We start from the raw sequence: 19,092 nt of genomic DNA on the forward strand, positions 1-19,092 counted from the left end.
GATTAATAATACAATGAATTTGTAAAAGTTACACTTTCTGTCATTTGTGTGTTATACAGGGTGTTACAAAAAGGTACTGCCAAACTTTCAGGAAACATTCCTCACACACAAAGAAAGAAAATATGTTATGTGGACATGTGTCCAGAAACGCTTACTTTCCATGTTAGAGTTCATTTTATTACTTCTCTTCAAATCACATTAATCATGGAATGGAAACACACAGCAACAGAACGTACCAGCGTGACTTCACACACTTTGTTACAGGAAATGTTCAAAACGTCCTCCGTTAGCTAGGATACATGCATCCACCCTCTGTCACATGGAATCCCTGATGCGCTGATGCAGCCCTGGAAAATGGCGTATTGTATCACAGCCGTCCACAATACGAGCACGAAGAGTCTCTACATTTGGTACCGGGCTTGCGTAGACAAGAGCTTTCAAATGCCCCCATAAATGAAAGTCAAGAGGGTTGAGGTCAGGAGAGCGTGGAGGCCATGGAATTGGTCCGCCTCTATCAATCCATTGGTCACCGAATCTGTTGTTGAGAAGCGTACAAACACTTCGACTGAAATGTGCAGGAGCTCCATCGTGCATGAACCACATGTTGTGTCGTACTTGTAAAGGCACATGTTCTAGCAGCACAGGTGGAGTATCCCGTATGAAATCATGATAACGTGCTCCATAGAGCATAGGTGGAAGAACATGGGGCCCAATCAAGACATCACCAACAATGCCTGCCCAAACGTTCACAGAAAATCTGTGTTGATGACGTGATTGCACAACTGCGTGCGGATTCTCGTCAGCCCACACATGTTGATTGTGAAAATTTACAATTTGGTCACTTTGGAATGAAGCCTCATCCGTAAAGAGAACATTTGCACTGAAATGAGGATTGACACATTGTTGGATGAAGCATTCGCAGAAGTGTACCCGTGGAGGCCAATCAGCTGCTGATAGTGCCTGCACATGCTGTACATGGTTCGGAAACAACTGGTTCTCCCGTAGCACTCTCCGTACAGTGACGTGGTCAACGTTACCTTGTACAGCAGCAACGTCTCTGACGCTGACATTAGGGTTATCGTCAACTGCACGAAGAATTGCCTCGTCCATTGCAGGTGTCCTCGTCGTTTTAGGTCTTCCCCAGTCGCGAGTCATAGGCTGGAATGTTCCGTGCTCCCTAAGACGCCGATCAATTGCTTCGAACGTCGTCTTGTCGGGACACCTTCGTTCTGGAAATCTGTCTCCATACAAACGTACCGCGCCACGGCTATTGCCCCGTGCTAATCCATACATCAAATGGGCATCTGCCAACTCTGCATTTGTAAACATTGCACTGAGTGCAAAACCACATTCGTGATGAACACTAACCTGTAGATGCTACGTACTGATGTGCTTGATGCTAGTACTGTAGAGCAATGAGTTACATGTCAACACAAGCACCGAAGTCAACATTACCTTCCTTCAGTTGGGCCAACTGGCGGTGAATCAAGGAAGTACAGTACATACTGACGAAACTAAAATGAGCTCTAACATGGAAATTAAGTGTTTCCGAAAACATGTCCACATAACATCTTTTCTTTATTTGTGTGTGAGGAGTGTTTCCTGAAAGTTTGGCCGTACCTTTTTGTAACACCCTGTATACTTAGAAAAAAAGTAAATAAAATAACTTCGATTTTACACTACAAATACATTTGATTCATTTCGCTGCCTATAAAAGAACAGGTTAACCAGGTAACAAGTGAGATACCAGTTCTTAAACTACCGAAGCAAGTGATTATGACCACAATTTGTAGAACACATAAGTAACAAACAGCAACATGACAATGATGACCTGGTAATTAAAAAACTGTGAACATTAAATATAAATTCATCATTATGATGTACTGAGGTATCTAATCAGATGAACAAATACCTTGTGATTATTTGATGAAATGGAGGTTATAATACAATTTTGCACTGACACAACTATTGGAAGAACCTAATAAATCACAAAATAGGAGTAAAATACATGAAGTACAGTAAGAAGAATATTTAGAAATAAAATGCAACATCTGCAAGACATTTACCCGACCATTAGGTGAAGTTTTGTGGCAAAGTCATCATTTGAAAAATACAGGCCTGTCTTGCATTCACAGATTATACTATTGTTTCTGAGATCAACATTTTTATGTTGTGTAATAAATTAATATAACATTTAGGAATGGAGCTATGGCACTTGAGGTCAGTGCAAATTTAATCTGAAGAATTGAGAAGTTTTGGTGGTGGACCATGACACCAGTTGGTCCAGGCACTGGGACAAATGAGAGGAAGGGAATGATGAGTGGGCAATATGATACTATACGTTTCTATAAGAGACAAATTAATGCCAACAAAAATATGTTTCCACAGAGCAATTGAAACGCAGCACAGCAAATGAAACATGAGATTCAATAAAGACCAGAAAACTGCTACTACTGTACAGCTCTGCTGATTTTCAAAGTAGGCTACTGTGTTGATCCAAAGTGGTAATAGTTTCGCAGATTTAGCCGTAGGGAGCCGAGAGGACAACATATTGTCTCCATTCAGTTTGTTTATATTATCAGCACTGTAAAACCTGTAAATTATAACAACTGATAATGGATATAAATACAGCCAGGACTCTTGTTAAGAAAAGTAGATCTACAAGTTTGTGGTTCACAATAGATACCCACAGACAATATGACATGAATTTTAAGTTAATGATGATTCACGAAGCAGAGGCCACAAGCAACTGTACAGCAGTAAGAAAATTTGGAGTCACAGAAGTGAAAGTTCATAGGTGGAATTAGATATAGAATTAATCTATTTCCATACTCTACAAAACACTGTGAAGTGCATGACAGAAGGTACTTCCCATTGTACCAGTTCCCATTCCATTCACATAGGAGTGCAGGAAGAATTGCCTTTTAAATGCCTCTGTCTTAATTTAATCTGATCCTCATAACCCCTACAGGAGTGACATATTCCTAGTCATCTGGTTCTTGAAACTTTGTAAGTAGGCTTTCCCTTAAGTGTCAGCTGGTACAATTTCTTCAGCATCTTAGTGACACACTTCCATATGTCACACAAGCATATAACAACCATATGTGCTGCCCTTCTCTGTATATGTTCCACATCCCCTATTAGTCCTATCTGATACATGTCCTTCAAAATTGAGCAATGTTCTAGGGTGAGTTACATGTGTGGTCAGTAAACAACCTTCTTCGTAGACTGATCGCTTTTTCCTAGTATTCTATTAATGGATCAAAGTCTGCCACCTATGTCATCTATGATTGAGACTATGTGACTGTTCATTTTCGTATCTCTACAACGTATCAAACCTAGTATTTCTACAAGTTGACTGATTCCAGCTGTGGCTTGTTTATACTGTAGCCACAGGATACAACTTATGTTTTGTAAAGTTGTAAAGTGCACAGTTTTACATTTTTGAGCATTAAAACTAAGTTGCCAATCTTTGCATGACTTTGACATCTTATGAAGACCTCAATGAATATTTGTGTAGCTAATCCATTAAATTTTGGGCATACAGTAAATACTACTACTTCAGACGATATTTTGGCTGAGTACCATCTGGCCATCCTCAGAGTGACTCTTAACTCCAGCAAAACTGATGCTGGCATATCTGCTAAATTCACCTACAGCAAATTTATGGAACATTCATGACTTGTTGCCCGAGAAAATGTATACCAAGATGGTTAAAAACAACTGGTCTAGGGCACTGACAAATTTGGCTTGCACACCAGAGAGAAGTTAGGAGATACAGCCAGGGAATTGGTAATTTGGTTTTGTGCCCAGAGTAAAGCTATGGAAAAGATTTCAGAAAAATTGTTGGCATGTTTCATGTGGCCTTATAAAAATTGTGGAGATCCTTATACCATTCACTTTTTGGGTACAAAGCATGGTCAAATGCAAGGTAACAAGGGTCCATTGGAGTCAAATCAATGATGGAAAAATGTCAGGTCCACAAGAAGCCCATACTGACACCCTCTCCCAGGTATTGGTTTACGATCAAGAGGTTGAGGTGTGCACCAGCCCATATCAATGAGTTACAAGTGCAGCCAGACACACTGTTACTTCATTGTTGGGAGACAGCAGCATCCTGATAGTGAGGCATGTGAAGAGACGGAGAAGGAAATTTACTGCTCGAAATGCCTGCGTAAGTCTTGTCTTGCTCAGTACACAACCTGATGGATAGCACCTGGGTGCTGGAGTAGCCAGCTACACAATGAATGGCTGATACCCAGTGTTTACACCCCCATGTGGGATGGAGTATGGTGTACCATGAGGAGGGTACCATGTGGGGGCTATGGCTGTGTCATGGGTTTGTCTATATACTTTTCCTTGAAAGAAGAAGTAGTTGTGTATTAGAATAAAGTTAGGCGTATGAGGAATGAGTGTGTATTCAAAGTCTGAAGGACACAGAGATGTAGTGTTCAATAGCAGTAAGATCATGTGCAGGAAGGATGTCAGTATATAGGGAAGTGGCACCAACAGTGACAAATAATGATCCACAAGGTAAAGCAGTGGGGATGAAGGAGAGTTGGTGAAGTAAGTGGTTGGCACCCTCCTATACCAACCTGTTTATGGGTCATCTTGAGGAAACCTCCCTAGTCCTCCAAAACCCCAAATCCCGGTCGGTTTCAGGTTCACTGATGATATCTTCCTGATCTGGATTCAGGGCCATGACACCCTGCCCTTATTCCTTCACAACCTCCGTACCACCTTCTCACCCATCTGCTCCAGCTTATCTTCCACAGTCCAGTGTACCAGCTCTCTAGACATTGACCACCTCCTATCTGATGGCTCTATCCCCACCTCTGCACATATTAAACACACCAGCCATCAAACAGTACCTGCAGTTCGACAGCTGCTATCCATTTCACAAAAAAACATCCTATTCAGCAGTCACCCTGGTACAGTGTCATTGCCCAGTATGCCGAAAGTTTCACAAAAGCCTTCACAGATAGTCACTATCTCCCAGACCTAGCCCACCAACAGACTTCCCATGCCACATCCCCACACACCCCCAATCCTCCCATTGCCCCAAAGAACCACCTACAAAGGAGGCCCCCTTCTTCATCCAATACCATCCCTGGCTGGAACAACAACCACATCCTTTGTCAGGGCTTTCATTATCCATCGCCATACCCTGCAGCGAGGCATATCCTACTCAAGATTCTTCCCACCCCTCCTAAAGTGGTGCTCCGTCACTCACCCAACCACCACAACATCCTAATGCATCCCTACGCCACCCCCAATCCCAATCCCTCGGATCATAGATCATATCCCTGTGTAAGCCCCATATGCAAGACCTGCCCATCTACCCCCACAGTACTTCCTATTCCAGTCCTTTCACAAGCTTATCCTACCCCATCACAGGCAAGGTCACAAGTGAAAGTAACCATGTCATATACAGCTCTGCTGCAATCATTCCACAGCTTTTTATACGGGTGTGGGTACCAACCAGCTGTCCACTAGGACAAATGGTCACTGTCAAACTGTTGCCAAGATCAAAGTGACCTACCCTGTGGCACAAAATGCAGCTAAACAAAACATGCTTGATTTTAATTATGACTGCTTCACAGACCAGGCCATCTGGGTCCTCCTCTCCACCACCAGCTTTTCTGAACTGAGCGCATGGGAGTTATGCTTATAACACATTCTCCACTCCCAAAACTATCCCAGCCTCAACTTACGGTAACCTACCATCCCCAAACCTTCCATCCAACAGTTTTCACTCCCTCTCTCCTGTCATCTCCACCCAAATCACATCCCCTCATCCTCACTGTGCACCACTCTCTGCCAATGTACCCACCATTCTTTTCCCCTTCTATGTTCTTCTTCTTTTCTCTCTCCCCATGTCCCACCTCCCCTCTCGCCCCATAGCTTCCCGAAGCTGCACCTGGCAGCATTGCCCTGTCACCATATAGTTCCTGTATGCTCCACCAGGCAGCTCTGACTTCTCTCCTCCCATCCATACCCTACTATCTCTTGCCCCACCCAGCACCCTCCCCGTTCCGGATTGCTGCCCCATTCGATGTGACAGAGTATCATTCTGGCCAGAGCAGACGGAGGCAGCAGTCAAGAGGGCATATGGAGGCAGCAGTCATGTGGGCTTGTGGTGTGCATTTTCCTTTCTGAAGAATGCTTTGGCTGAAAGCTTCAATGTATATTGGTCTTTTCATTGTGCTGTCTGCAACTCAATGTCTTATCTTTTCGGTGAGGAGCTATCTATCCTTTTCATAATATTGTTAACGACCCAAATCCCCATTCCGGTGCACATAGCTTTATTTCAGTGTATGTTTATTCGTAGCTAATGTAAATTCTGTCCTAATACATGTTGTTGAACACATATGTAATTCTGTCAAAATTATCGACAAAGATAACCTTATAGTTTAAGTCAAGAATTGATAGATTAAGAAGTTGACACATTTATCATTGCTTGGTTGCCATCTCTGGGATCATTTGCGTACTAGAAAATGGGCTTATAACTCAAACCCTAGGTCGTACAATAATAATAATACAGTTTGTGAAAAAAAGGCAAAAAAGAGTTTTGTTTCCTTGATACAATACACAATATTTCACGAAGAATGCTCACTTGAATCACTTACAATGATTATTATTAAAAATGGTGATACCATACATAACTGGCTTACGTACTAAGCAAATAAGGAAACGCAGGTTAAAATTTGTGTAAATCTTTGTTTTTTTTAACTTCTCCTTGCTTTATCAAAATGCAGACAACAAATGGCTTAAGTGAAGAACAGGCAAAATGCTAACTTTAACAGACAGAAATTTTATACAAATAGAATAGTGATTAGGCAGACTATGTTAAAAATTTCTCAAGGAGACACATAAAAAATGGGGATTATGTTATATTCAGTTTTGGACAAAACAGAAAAATTTTGAACATACAAACCATGCTTTCACAACTGTTATTTAGGTCCTAGGAGAACGTATCCAGAATTGAGAGACAAAATTGTAGGCACAGAAACATGCCTTACAGAACAGACTAATACCCACATACAGTATAACCCCGCTTTTACGCTCGCGGAAATAACATTTTCCCACCATTTACGGCATTTTTTTATGGTTCCCATCATATTTCCTATGTCCACAATGTAAATTTGTACCCGAATTTGTATCAAAATATTTATAATTTTCCTGCGATTTATGCATTAAAACAAGTGTTCGTGGAGAAAAAAAATGACGCTGGCATGATGTTGGCCATCCAGTAGTGTTTATATATAGTATGTGGTTAAGTTTCTTTGCACCAGAGCACTATACTCAGCGGATTTGAACCAGTAAACTTTTAACAGTTGCAATGATTCGTGCCATATCTCCTGCCACTGCCAGGCTCTACTTGGCATCATGGCTGATGGAAGTAACTAGGTTCATTCGAATAAATATATTATGACCAACCATAACAACCGTTTCCAAACTGTCTCTACTGCGTAAACGCATTTTCGTGACTTTTGTGATCATTGTGTCACCTTGGTCGAATCATATTTGTCACGTTTCGGCGTTTGACCACTTGTAGCGCTAGCTGACACCATCATTCACTTTTTGCTCAAATGGGTTTACTTTTTAGCATATACACAGCACTGGTTATGCAAGTTCTTCATGCTGAGCAAAATGTGTTTTGAAAATTCATTCTCACTGTCAAGTGCAGTATTTAAGTGTGTGTAGTCTCTTGAAAAGTGTGAAAGCAGGGTTTCACTGTATCTAAAATCACCAATGAGGGAGATTTTTCTCTCTATCTATCAAGGATCATACATATTAGAACTCTTTAATGTAATGTTCTTAGTGCACATTTTGTGTTAATTTTTCGTAAAAATCCAACCTTTCGGCAATATACACCATTGTCTTCTACGGGAAAACAAGTATCAAACAAGTAATGGGGTCACACTGACGTAAATGACGCAGTCATGCCCATTGAGACACAACATTACATTGGTGCCAATTATGATACATTGCCTGCAATGAATTTGTTTCCATCACAACATATAATGCAGGACCTACTCCTATGAAGTCTCTTGGCATCGTCGCCCACTTCCATGCATAGCTGAGTGTGTGAAACATACCTCTATCAAAAGCTGTTGACTAACATTCAAATTTCCAAAACCTATTTGATGAATGGGCTACAATCAGCTTTTGCTCAAACAAGATCTAGTGATTATTCATAAAGCTGTGTTCAGCAACAAGAGTTATTTTTTTTCCTAGATTCCGTGATTTCTTTGGCAGTCAATTGCTTATAAATTAGAACCAACAATTCTGAGGTCATTGCTCCATGAAAATTTTCTCCAAGTCCTGGAAGTTTTATGTAATAGATAAATTAAATTTCTTATAACTGCACTACAAGATATCAAGATCAGGAAATAACTGCTATAATCAATTCCTTACTGTAATTTTTACAGTAATTATTAAACTCATTCATGACTGTAACTTGTACTCCACTTGCCAAATAATTTTGAGTTTATTAAAAACATGCTTTGCATGATCAACAACTTCATGCCTGTGGGCAGGAAAAAGCCAGTAAGAGGGTAGTGGACAGGGATGGCAAAGCTATACATCCACTGCTGAGGAGCACACAGGTGAACAATGTGAGCCATGTGCCACTGAACTTCTTGTAACATTGAGCGTATCACAATACCATCTTGTTACTCCAACAGTCCATCAATGTTTTAAGTTATACATTTCACATTGTTATTTAAACCTTTTGACAAATATGAGACATTTTCTTTTTCTTTCATATATATCTTTTAACAGCTGTACACAATGTTATCATATTGTATTGGAATACTGAATGCTTATTATCTTGTGACACCAGAGTGCTACCGAGCAATGGCAGTACTCTCGATATGCCTTTAATTACATCTTCTTACACTTTAAGCACGTAAATCCTTGTTGATACAAACTTGGACTCCTGCAAGAAGATATGTAACTTGCTTTCATTATGGTATTTCATGTGTTGTTATACACAATTTACATTTTCTGATAATTGTTTTAAATTGTAACTGTAATTTCAGTGGGAGCTATGTCAATGCAGTTTTGTAAGTATTGCACATTGACTGAAGATACTATGAAATGACATTGGTCATAGCCTAAAAATTATCACACAACTGTGACTTTATAGTGTGCTATAAAATACTGGTCATGAAATCATGAGCCTTATTAATTTGTTGGCATCTTTTGTGACTGTCATACTAATTATTTCTAACATCAACAAAACAATACTTACTCTAAAGTTCAATTTAAAGCTCTAAGTTCATGAACAAATTGTGTAAAACTCTTCATTTTTAAAAATACCTGTATGATGGAAGATGTGAGCTCGAAGCTGAGAAGACTGTATAAAACTCTTGCCACAAAACTGACAGATATGAGGCCTGATACCTGTGTGCGTACGTATGTGACGATTTAATGTTTCCCGTGCTGCAAATTTGGCATAGCACTGCAAAAAAAGAAAATAGTTTATCTGCTGCACATGTGCAAACATACACACTGGTTTTGTGCCATCAAAACAATACAATGGTGTAACACAAAAATTTTAATGTTATTTTGTAGAAGATAGCAGTTGCAACACTGCTGCAGAAATACTAAAACACCTGTTTCTGTTACAGATAGTATGTATAACTCAAGGTGCAGATTGCTTTCGTATCATTCTGGATGCTATTACCTGACAGTAAACTATGTAAGGAAATGAATTCACTTTAATGCCACCAAAGTCATGTGCGTGTACTATGATAAATGGTTTATACTAGCATACTTCCTGGTGTTCTCCACCACTAACATTTGAGTTATTCAGTGAACCTCCTGGACACATTAACTGCCAAGAGATATTCATCTCTGGAAGTCTTTGTTTCGGTTTGACTCTAGAAGAATCAAAAGTTATTATTTTCTGTGATTTATTTGTACTCAAACTTGTAATGCTGAAGAAGCAGCTACGTAACAACTGATTTTATCACCACCAATTACTACACTACTTCAACTTCAAAGAATATTGTCTGTTTAGTGAGAGGTATAGGTGCGCGTCTTTCAGATTCCTGACATGCTTGTTGCATGGGATTACTGTAAATGTAGTATTTCTGTTTTATATCAACATCTGACATGTTTATTTACTGCCTCACTTTTCTTCACAGATGAGAACTTTTTTTTTATCTGTCTCTCTTGGCTGTATTACCATACATTAAGGGCACAAAAATATTAGTACTTCACGTAGTAATTTCCTGCTTCTTCCTTTCCAAACAGTCTGCATTTTAAACCACTGTTACTTCTTTGCAGGTAGATCTGTTCTGATGCAAGGTAGTCAGTAACTATGCTTGTATGTCACAAATGCATGCAATAGGGCCATCTGGTGGGTAGCCTACACTAGGTGTGCCTGCCCACTAGAATGGTTTTTAAAAGTTAATTTGTAGTTCCTTTCGCAGAAACAGAGTGTTACAAAAATGATAACTAGTTACAAACATTTTATAAACATTTTCAGTATGTCACATCTGGCAGCTCTCAAATATTGGAAAAAAGACTAACACCAAAGCTGCCATTTACTTCCTGGATGCCTAGTTCTGGGACTTGCCAATTTACAGACTGGTAAATAAACAGCAGCTTTGTTGTTAACATGTCTTTTCTTCAATAGTTACAAACAAGCACTAAGCAGCACAGTGCCTGGGGCTGTTGAACACTAGTCAGGCCAGCCAGAAGCCACCTCAAGATGGGTGTCACATAGTGTTCAGGCATGCTTCTGTACATACCAAAATGTCACACAGTTAGAACTTCAAATCCTATCCTAGATCACTAGGATTAGCTACACAAATTTTCAAAATGCAACTTATCAGCTTATCCACATTTAGTGGAAAATCGTGGATTTCAAATCCATTGCCACTGGTTGTGAACATGAATACAACCATTTTCATTGTTCTGCTCCACTTTTCCACATTGTCAAAAATATTTAAATTATGTGATTCAACCAATGGTAATGATCACACTGTTTCATTCACGTGTACTTGTACACTCTCCCCTATGTCACTCGCTGACATGTTTCTTCTTAACTTATATTCATGGAATTAAAATACATGCCAAGGAAAGCAAATTACAATAAAATAAAAAAATTAAATTATTTATTCAATAGAAAGAGCGTCACAAATTGAGCAAATCTAAACACATTGGTCCACCTCCGGCCCTTATGCATGCAGTTATTCAGCTTGTCACTGATTTACAGAGTTGTCGGACATCCTCCTGACAGATATCAAGCCAAATTCTGTCCAACGTGTGCGTTAGAGCATCCAAGATGGTTGGATGGCCTTGCCCATAATCAAAATCCCAAATGGTTGGACAGCCCTATCCACAATTGGGGAGACTTCCAACAACCTTGCCGACATAGAATACAGTTGACAGCACTTCTGCTGCTGTGAAGGTGCTATGGATGACACCAAAGGGGTCCTGAAAATGAAATGGCACCCCAGACCATCACTCCTGGTTGTCAAGCTGCATGGCGAGTGACAGTCAGGTTGGCATCCCACCACTGTCACGGGTGTCTCCAGACACGTGTTTGCTGGTCATCAGGGCTCAATTCAAAGGAGGACTTGTCATTGAAGACAATTCTACTTCAGCCAATGGGAGTGCAGGCTGAATGTGTCCAACACCACTGCAAATGTGCTTGTTGGTGTACAGAGTTCAACAGGAGTCATAGCAAGGGATGTCACGAGCTCAATCCCCTTTCTGTGAGCCACCTATCAATGGTCCCCCGTGGTCACTGAAGCCCCAGTTGCCCATCAGATCAATAGTAATGATGATGAATACGGCATTTTGAGTGTGTCTCTGATGACTGCTCAGTTCCTACATTCTATTGTCTCTCTTCAGGGTGTGTTCGGCCATGGTTCACCTACGAGGTGCGACAATAAAGTAATGAGACTGATTTTCTTTGCAAGATGTGGCAAGTCTGCAGGCTTGCGTAGGCACAATATCTTTGACCTTGGTCTATAAGCTGCTTCTAGTCCAAGCAGCACATCGATGCAACTGCTCTGTCATGAGTTGTGCTGTAATAAGTTGACATATGTTTGTGTCTCTTGTCACGGAAATGGAACCGCATAATATTGCACAACAGTAGGCCATTTCTTTTTGTGCTAAATTTGGTGAACACGCGATGACAACTTACGGTAAGCTTCAGAAGGCTTTTGGAGAGGAGACAAAACACCAAAGTTCGCAATGGTGCTCAAAGGGAGTACCCAGACCAAAGAAAGCTCGTATGTCAAAGTCAAAAGTGAAATGCATGCTTGTGTGCTTCTTTGATTCCAAGGGAATTGTTCATAAGGAGTGGGTGCCTCCTGGACAAACAGTTAACCAATATTACTACAAAGAAATTTTAGAAAGGCTTCGTAAAAAAGAGTTCTTTGTGTACACGCTAGCATTGCTGATAACTGGATTCTGCACCACGATAATGCGCCATCCCATACTGCTCTGTCAGTACAGCAATTTTTTAACCTCAAAACAGATTTCAGTATTACCACAGCCACCTTATTCACCAGATATCGCTCCGTGTGACTTTTTCTATTTCCAAGAGTCAAAACAGCCGTCAAGGGACACCATTTTTCAACAACGCAAGATGTCCAAAAAGCTGTGACGAGGGTCTTGGAGGATATTACAGAAGATGAGTTCCAGAAATGTTTCCATCAATTGGCAGAAGTGCTGGAAAAAGTGTGTGCAATCAGAAGGGTACTACTTTGAAGGAAACAACACGAAACATGACTAAAACGGTAAGCAACATTTTTTTTCACATCAGTCTCATTACTTTATTGTCACACCTCATATTCCTGGCAAAGTCATTGTGACATCACTCCTATTTAAATATCGAACAATTCGCTGATTATTTCAACTAGCTTCTTTGAGCCCAAATACACGTCCTCTCTCAAACACTGACAACTGTGTATATTGTTCACACGCTGGTCTACAGAGCATAGTTCCCGTCCAACTGAGTGCACAGAATGAAATTCACAAAGACTTTATGACCTGATATTGACATGTCCCCTGTTTGCTATCCTTGCCAGCTGCAGCTTCACAGATTCATCCATCAGCTGCCAATGTTTAAGACTTTGCATTTTCCTTCGATACATGTATGAATAATGTTTTGTGACCAATTTGAATAACTCCTTCATGGTGCATTGTGTATATTGCAACCCAACATCATGACAGGCAAAAGTGACAAGATGGCCACCATCCAGAATATACCATTAATAAGTGCTAGGGCAGCAAGGAGTGAAGTTATTTATTATTTATCACTGTGCAGTATATGAAAGGGCAGAAATTATAACAATTTTAAAAATCACCACCACCCAAAAGTTTATTTAGTGTCAAATTTGTATATGTATTCTACAAACATGCTTTGGCACAATTAGGGAGGTGGTGTAGCTGTAGAACATACTGTGAATAGAGATCTTTATTATGTACTATTAATGAAAGCTCTCTTTTTTATTAGAAGAAAGATTATATTATTTGTTTAAAAGGAACTAATCATGGGTATCTACAAGTATCAATTGTAAATATAGTACTAACATTAATATGTACAGTCTGGGCAGTTAGGCATAAGACAAAAAGAGCATATGATAGTTATAATTTACTTTTTTTCTGGATTATTTCAATTTTTTACTTCAAAAATTTTACGTATTTAAATATTCCACTAGACAAAATGTGTGGTATGATCACCTATGCTCGTCAGACCATTTCAGAAATTTTACTAATAGGCTACAGCTGATGGTAGAACAAGCTGGCTTCAGAGAAGCAGTTGTGAAAAATTCCTTTACCTTAACTGACTAAATTACTTTTTTTAAAGTTAAGTTCTAATGTATTTCATAAAACAAAAAATGTTTGTTTCTCTTTTCCTCACAAAAGTTGGAGTCCCCTTCATCCTGGAGTACAAGTAGTCTGCAGCTGCTTTCTAATCTTCCCGACTTAGCCCCCTTCCCTCTCTGAGGAAGGAGATTATTGTTTTCAGTTTTACATGTACTTTAATTTCACGTCCTGAAAATGCACTTGTCAGTCATTCTGTGTCTCTGTAAATCACCTTGTGTTTGAAACTTGTATGTTATTCCTCCAACAGTTCATAGTACATCTAAAACGTTGTGAGACTGATTTTATCCCTGGCATATAAGCAACGTCCGCACCGTAACTGTGGTGGCACCTTGAACTACTGACTGTAAACAACAGACACGCATTCAACCAGATGTTTCTGAGCAGGCGCTATTAAGAAGTGGACATGCAACATCAGCTTGCCAACATTGTTGTGCCACAAATTGCAATGAAAGCAACATCTCTAAATCAAGTGTTCAAGATACTCCTCCAGAATGTTTTGGAGAAAAGTGTCTGCAAAGTTTGTCTCACACATCTGAACTTCCAAACAAAAACGCATGGACACGTGTCGGAAATTGACTGATATGCAAAACGCAACAATTCTTTTCTGGAAAAAATCATCACGGGTGATGTAACATAGTGTTATCTATATGAACCTACTACAAAAAGGCAAAGCACAGAAATTCACATGAAGGGTCAACGTTTTCATGACATAACCAACATTCAAACCAATGTGAAGCACCAGTTGAATAACATCACAAAGAAGGACTTTTTGATGGTCACTTGTTTGTATGAACTTTCTGTGCATTGTATTCAAGTCGGGGGTGGAGATATGTAGGATACCTGAAGCATTAAAAGAACTATCTTAACATTTCTCTATTTTTTATTAATTCAATTTCAAAATTTTTTGGACTCATGGGGTATCTCTTCAGCAAATAGCTGCTGCATGGTTTCAGTACTCCAAAAGTTTGATAACCTCTGTCACATTACACAGTCATTTCTTGGTGGTGATATATACTTTCTGTATACTGGTCTAGCCTTGGTGTTGCAGATGCTTTTTCCACTCTTCTGTTAATAACAACACTTTACTATCAAGTTTTTTCTAATATATTTCCAGCTCCAGCACAGATACACCTAATTTCAAACTAGCATTTTAGTTTTTTTTCATTTTCACTTACCTCCTTGCATTCATAAGGCCGCTCGCCTGTGTGCATCCGGCGATGTTTCTTCATTGCACCACTTGAAGGAAATCTCTTTGGGCAGAGATCACACGCATATGGCCTCTCACCTTAAAAGAAAAGAATCCTTTTCAAAATTCACAACTTCTACATGATAATCTACTGTTTCCAGATGTGAAAAGTCACAATTTTCCTAGCAAAAAATTAAAAGTTATTTCTGGTTTTTAACTGTAAGGATTACCTGGCGAAAGGATTCAGCCAGCTGTTAGATTTGTCCACCAGCATACCCAATTCCAGAAATCCAACATGATATCCAGTCTCTCCTCAAATCCTCAAGCCCATCCCAGAACCTCTCTGGAGTCTATACATCTCCTCATCCCTACCACTTTCCACACTCCTATGTTCTATATGCTTCCTAATTCCATAAACCCGACTACCCAGGACACCCCATTGTGTCCAGTTACTGTGCCAACACTGAGAGAATCTCTGCTCTTATAGACCAACACCTTCAGCCTATTACCCACAATCTACGCACTATATAAAAGACACTAACCATTTCCTCCACTGACTCTCCACAGTACCTGTTTCCTTACCACACGGTGCCCTGCTTGTCACTATTGGTGTCCCCTCCCTTTACACTAACATCCCTTAATGCCCATGGCCTTGCTCTGCTACTGAACACTACATTTCCCAATGCCCAATGGATTTCAAAACTACAACCTCCTACCTGGTCACCAAGACCAACTATATCCTCACCCACAATTACTTCACCTTTAAAGGCATCATCTATAAACAAATCCTTGGTACAGCAATGGGCACCTGTATGGCACCACCCTATGCCAATGTATTCATGCACCATTGAGGAATTCTTCCTAACCACCCAGAATCTCAAATCCCTCACCTCCTTCAGATTTATTGATGACATCTTCACGGTCTGGACCAAGGGTGAAAACAACCAATCCACATTCCTCCACAACTCAACATAATCTCCCCCATTTGCTTCACCTGAACCCCTTCAAATCAACAAGACACCTTCCTTGGTGTTGATCTCCAACTCAAAGATGGCTACATTAGTACCTCCGTCCATATCAAATCTACAAACAACCAGCAATATCTCCACTTCAACAGCTGCCATCCATTCCATACCAAGGAGTCCCTTCCATGCAGCCTAGCTATCCATGCCCTTTGCATCTGTAGTGACGAGCAATCCATCTGAAAACATACCAAGTGTCTCACTGAGGCCTTCACAGACTCAAATTACCCTCCAAACCTTGTACAAAAACAGACCTGCTGTGCCTTATCTCTCCAGTCATCACCCACCACCTCCCAAAGTCCCACCATCCAGCTATTAAGGAGCATTCCCTCACCACTCAGTACCACCCAGAAGTGGAGCAATAGAATCACATTCTACACCAGGGTTTTGACTATCTGTTGGTGTGCCCTGAAATGAGGAACTTCTTACGCACTATTCTATGCATCCCTCCCACAGTGATGTTTAACGGCCCACCGAACGCTCAAAACATCCTCGTCTATCCCTACTCCACTCCTGCTCCGAACCCCTTGCCACATGGCTCATATCCCTGTAATAGACCTACATGCAAGACTTGTCCTCGCACATGTGTGTGTGGGTCTTTTTTTTTTTTTTTTTGTCAATTCTAGAAGAAAACCTTTCAGGCCGAAAGCTCACATATTTATCAGTTTTTTGTTGTGCCTGTCTGTGACTCAACACCTCCACTATATGGCGAGTACCAATCTATCCTTTTCATAATATTGTCTTTATTGTATTTTCTGCTTTTTAACATTGATGTTTATAGAATTTTTACTAACCAGCACCCAAGAAATGTTGTTAGAGCAACACCTCTAATCCTCAAGTGGGCGTGCCTATGTATAAAGTGCGCCAATCACAAAAAAGTTGTTTCGTACCATTCCATTGCTGTTTTACAATTGTGAGCCTTTACCTGTTCCTTCATTACAGTTTCAGCTAACACAGTGAGAAGTTGCGATATGTCCATGTGATCAGCAGTAACATAAAATAAATAGCGAGCTATGTGAGGAAAAAATTACAAGCTGTGCAAGAAAATGACCCCACTTCCAAGGTGGCAGCACACTCCCACAGTGATAGTCAGTTATCTACGAGATTATTAGTAAGCAGTTGACAGCGATCTGACAACTGTGTCCACCTGCTTAGCTGGGTGGTAACATGCTTGCCTCCCATGCAGGTGGGCCTGTGTTCGATCATTTCATTATTTGTGATTCTTGAGTTTCTCCCAGCGTATTTGATAATCAAAATATCCACGGGTGTGCTGCCGGTCTATAGTGTCCAACGGGCACAATATTTCGGCGATCATAAATGTCGCCATCATCAGGTGAACTGACGGACTGAGCTCCTGTGAACGTGCCGGCACGGAGATCCGTACGCTAAGGCTGCTCAGAGGGAACTGGGTTCGGTCGCGGCGGCGGCCGATTTAAATACCCTCCGCCTGCGGCGCGCTCCCTCCGCCGTCCGCGCCACGGTCGCGCGGTGGAACAGATTGCGACGGCGTCTGAGATGACGTCGGTGTGATGGGTCTGTCCGCCGTGGTCGTCACAACTATACATTTGCTCAATTTACTCTTGATTAACCCGATCGCTGGTTCCCAAGCCTTGCTAAGATTATAGCCACAGTCACAGTTTATGAGGTCGTCATTGGTGTGAATTTCGATGGCCTCTCTAACAACGCTGTCCCAGTGTCTCGACGTCTGTACCAGAATCCTCGTGCGGTCATACTCCATGGCGTGATTTTCCGACAAACAATGTTCAGTGACCGCCGACTTGCTCGGATACATCAGTCGAGTGTGCCTCTGGTGTTCACGGCATCGATCCTCGACGGTACACATCGTCTGACCAATATACGACTTGCCACATTGACACGGAATGTGGTACACGCCAGCCTTCCTCAAACCGAGGTCATCTTTGGTGCTCCCCACCAGTGCACGAGTTTTATTTGGAGGACAAAACACAGTTGCGACCCGGTGTTTCTTCAGAATGGGGGCAATTTTCCCCGAGAGTGCGGCTGTGTATGGAATAAATGCAGTGCCTACCTCCTCCCTCGTGACTTCATCCATCTCGACAGGTTGTGCTGCAGTGGTTGGGCGGAGAGCATGTTGAATCTGCCACTCTGAGTACCCATTTTTTCGAAATACAGTTCTCAGATGTTCCAATTTCTGGAGTAGACACTCTGCGCCAGAGATAGTGCGCGCCCTATGTACTAGAGTTTTAAGTACCCCATTCCTCTGTGAAGGGTGGTGGCAGCTGTCTGCGTGCAAATACAGATCAGTGTGCCATAGTCTTCCGATACACCCCATGACCTAGGGTGCCGTTAGCCCTTCTCTTGACCAAGACATCAAGGAAAGGTAATTTACCCTCAGTTTCAGTCTCCATAGTGAATTTGATGTTGGGGTGTATGGAGTTTAGATGTGTAAGGAAGTCAAGGAGTCTATCCATACCATGTGGCCAGATGACGAACGTGTCATCCACGTAACGGAACCAGTGATCGGGTTAATCAAGAGTAAATCGAGCAAACGTATAGTTGTGACGACCACGGCGGACAGAGCCATCACACCGACGTCATCTCAGACGCCGTCGCAATCTGTTCCACCGTGGCGCGGGGCGCGGACGGCGGAGGGAGCGCGCCGCGGGCGGAGGGTATTTAAATCGGCCGCCGCCGCGACCGAACCCAGTTCCCTCTGAGCAGCCATAGTGTACGGATCTCCGTGCCGGCACGTTCACAGGAGCTCAGTCCGTCAGTTCACCTGATGATGGCGACATGTATGATAGCCGAAATATTGTGCCCGTTGGACACTATAGACCGGCAGCATACCCGTGGATATTTTGGGTTTCATTATTTTTTTGATGCAGCTGTACTGCTTAATGCTTCAAGTGAGTCATTAGTGTGCAGTAACACTTGCAAAGCGCTACAGAATAATATAATGAATGTTTATTTGATTTATTGTTTAATTAAACAGTAATTTAGCTCATACGATGTAAGTTTATTTTATCATTGTGTAATAAAACTAGG

At 41.2% G+C, this 19,092-nt stretch overlaps 1 protein-coding gene across 1 annotated transcript in view; it reads right to left on the minus strand.

The window, feature by feature from the left end:
* The window catches only part of LOC124802606 (gastrula zinc finger protein XlCGF57.1-like), a 139,836-nt gene that overhangs the window by 12,640 nt on the left and 108,104 nt on the right, over nt 1-19,092 (minus strand). Inside the window, exons 10-11 of the mRNA XM_047263487.1 lie at nt 15,036-15,145; nt 9,328-9,469 (exon numbers count right to left, since the gene is read on the minus strand). Coding sequence (XP_047119443.1) covers nt 9,328-9,469; nt 15,036-15,145 — 252 coding nt within the window. The remainder of the gene's footprint in view (nt 1-9,327; nt 9,470-15,035; nt 15,146-19,092) is intronic.

This window comes from Schistocerca piceifrons, chromosome 6, assembly GCF_021461385.2.
Source record: "Schistocerca piceifrons isolate TAMUIC-IGC-003096 chromosome 6, iqSchPice1.1, whole genome shotgun sequence".
In the NCBI taxonomy this organism is placed as follows: domain Eukaryota; kingdom Metazoa; phylum Arthropoda; class Insecta; order Orthoptera; family Acrididae; genus Schistocerca; species Schistocerca piceifrons.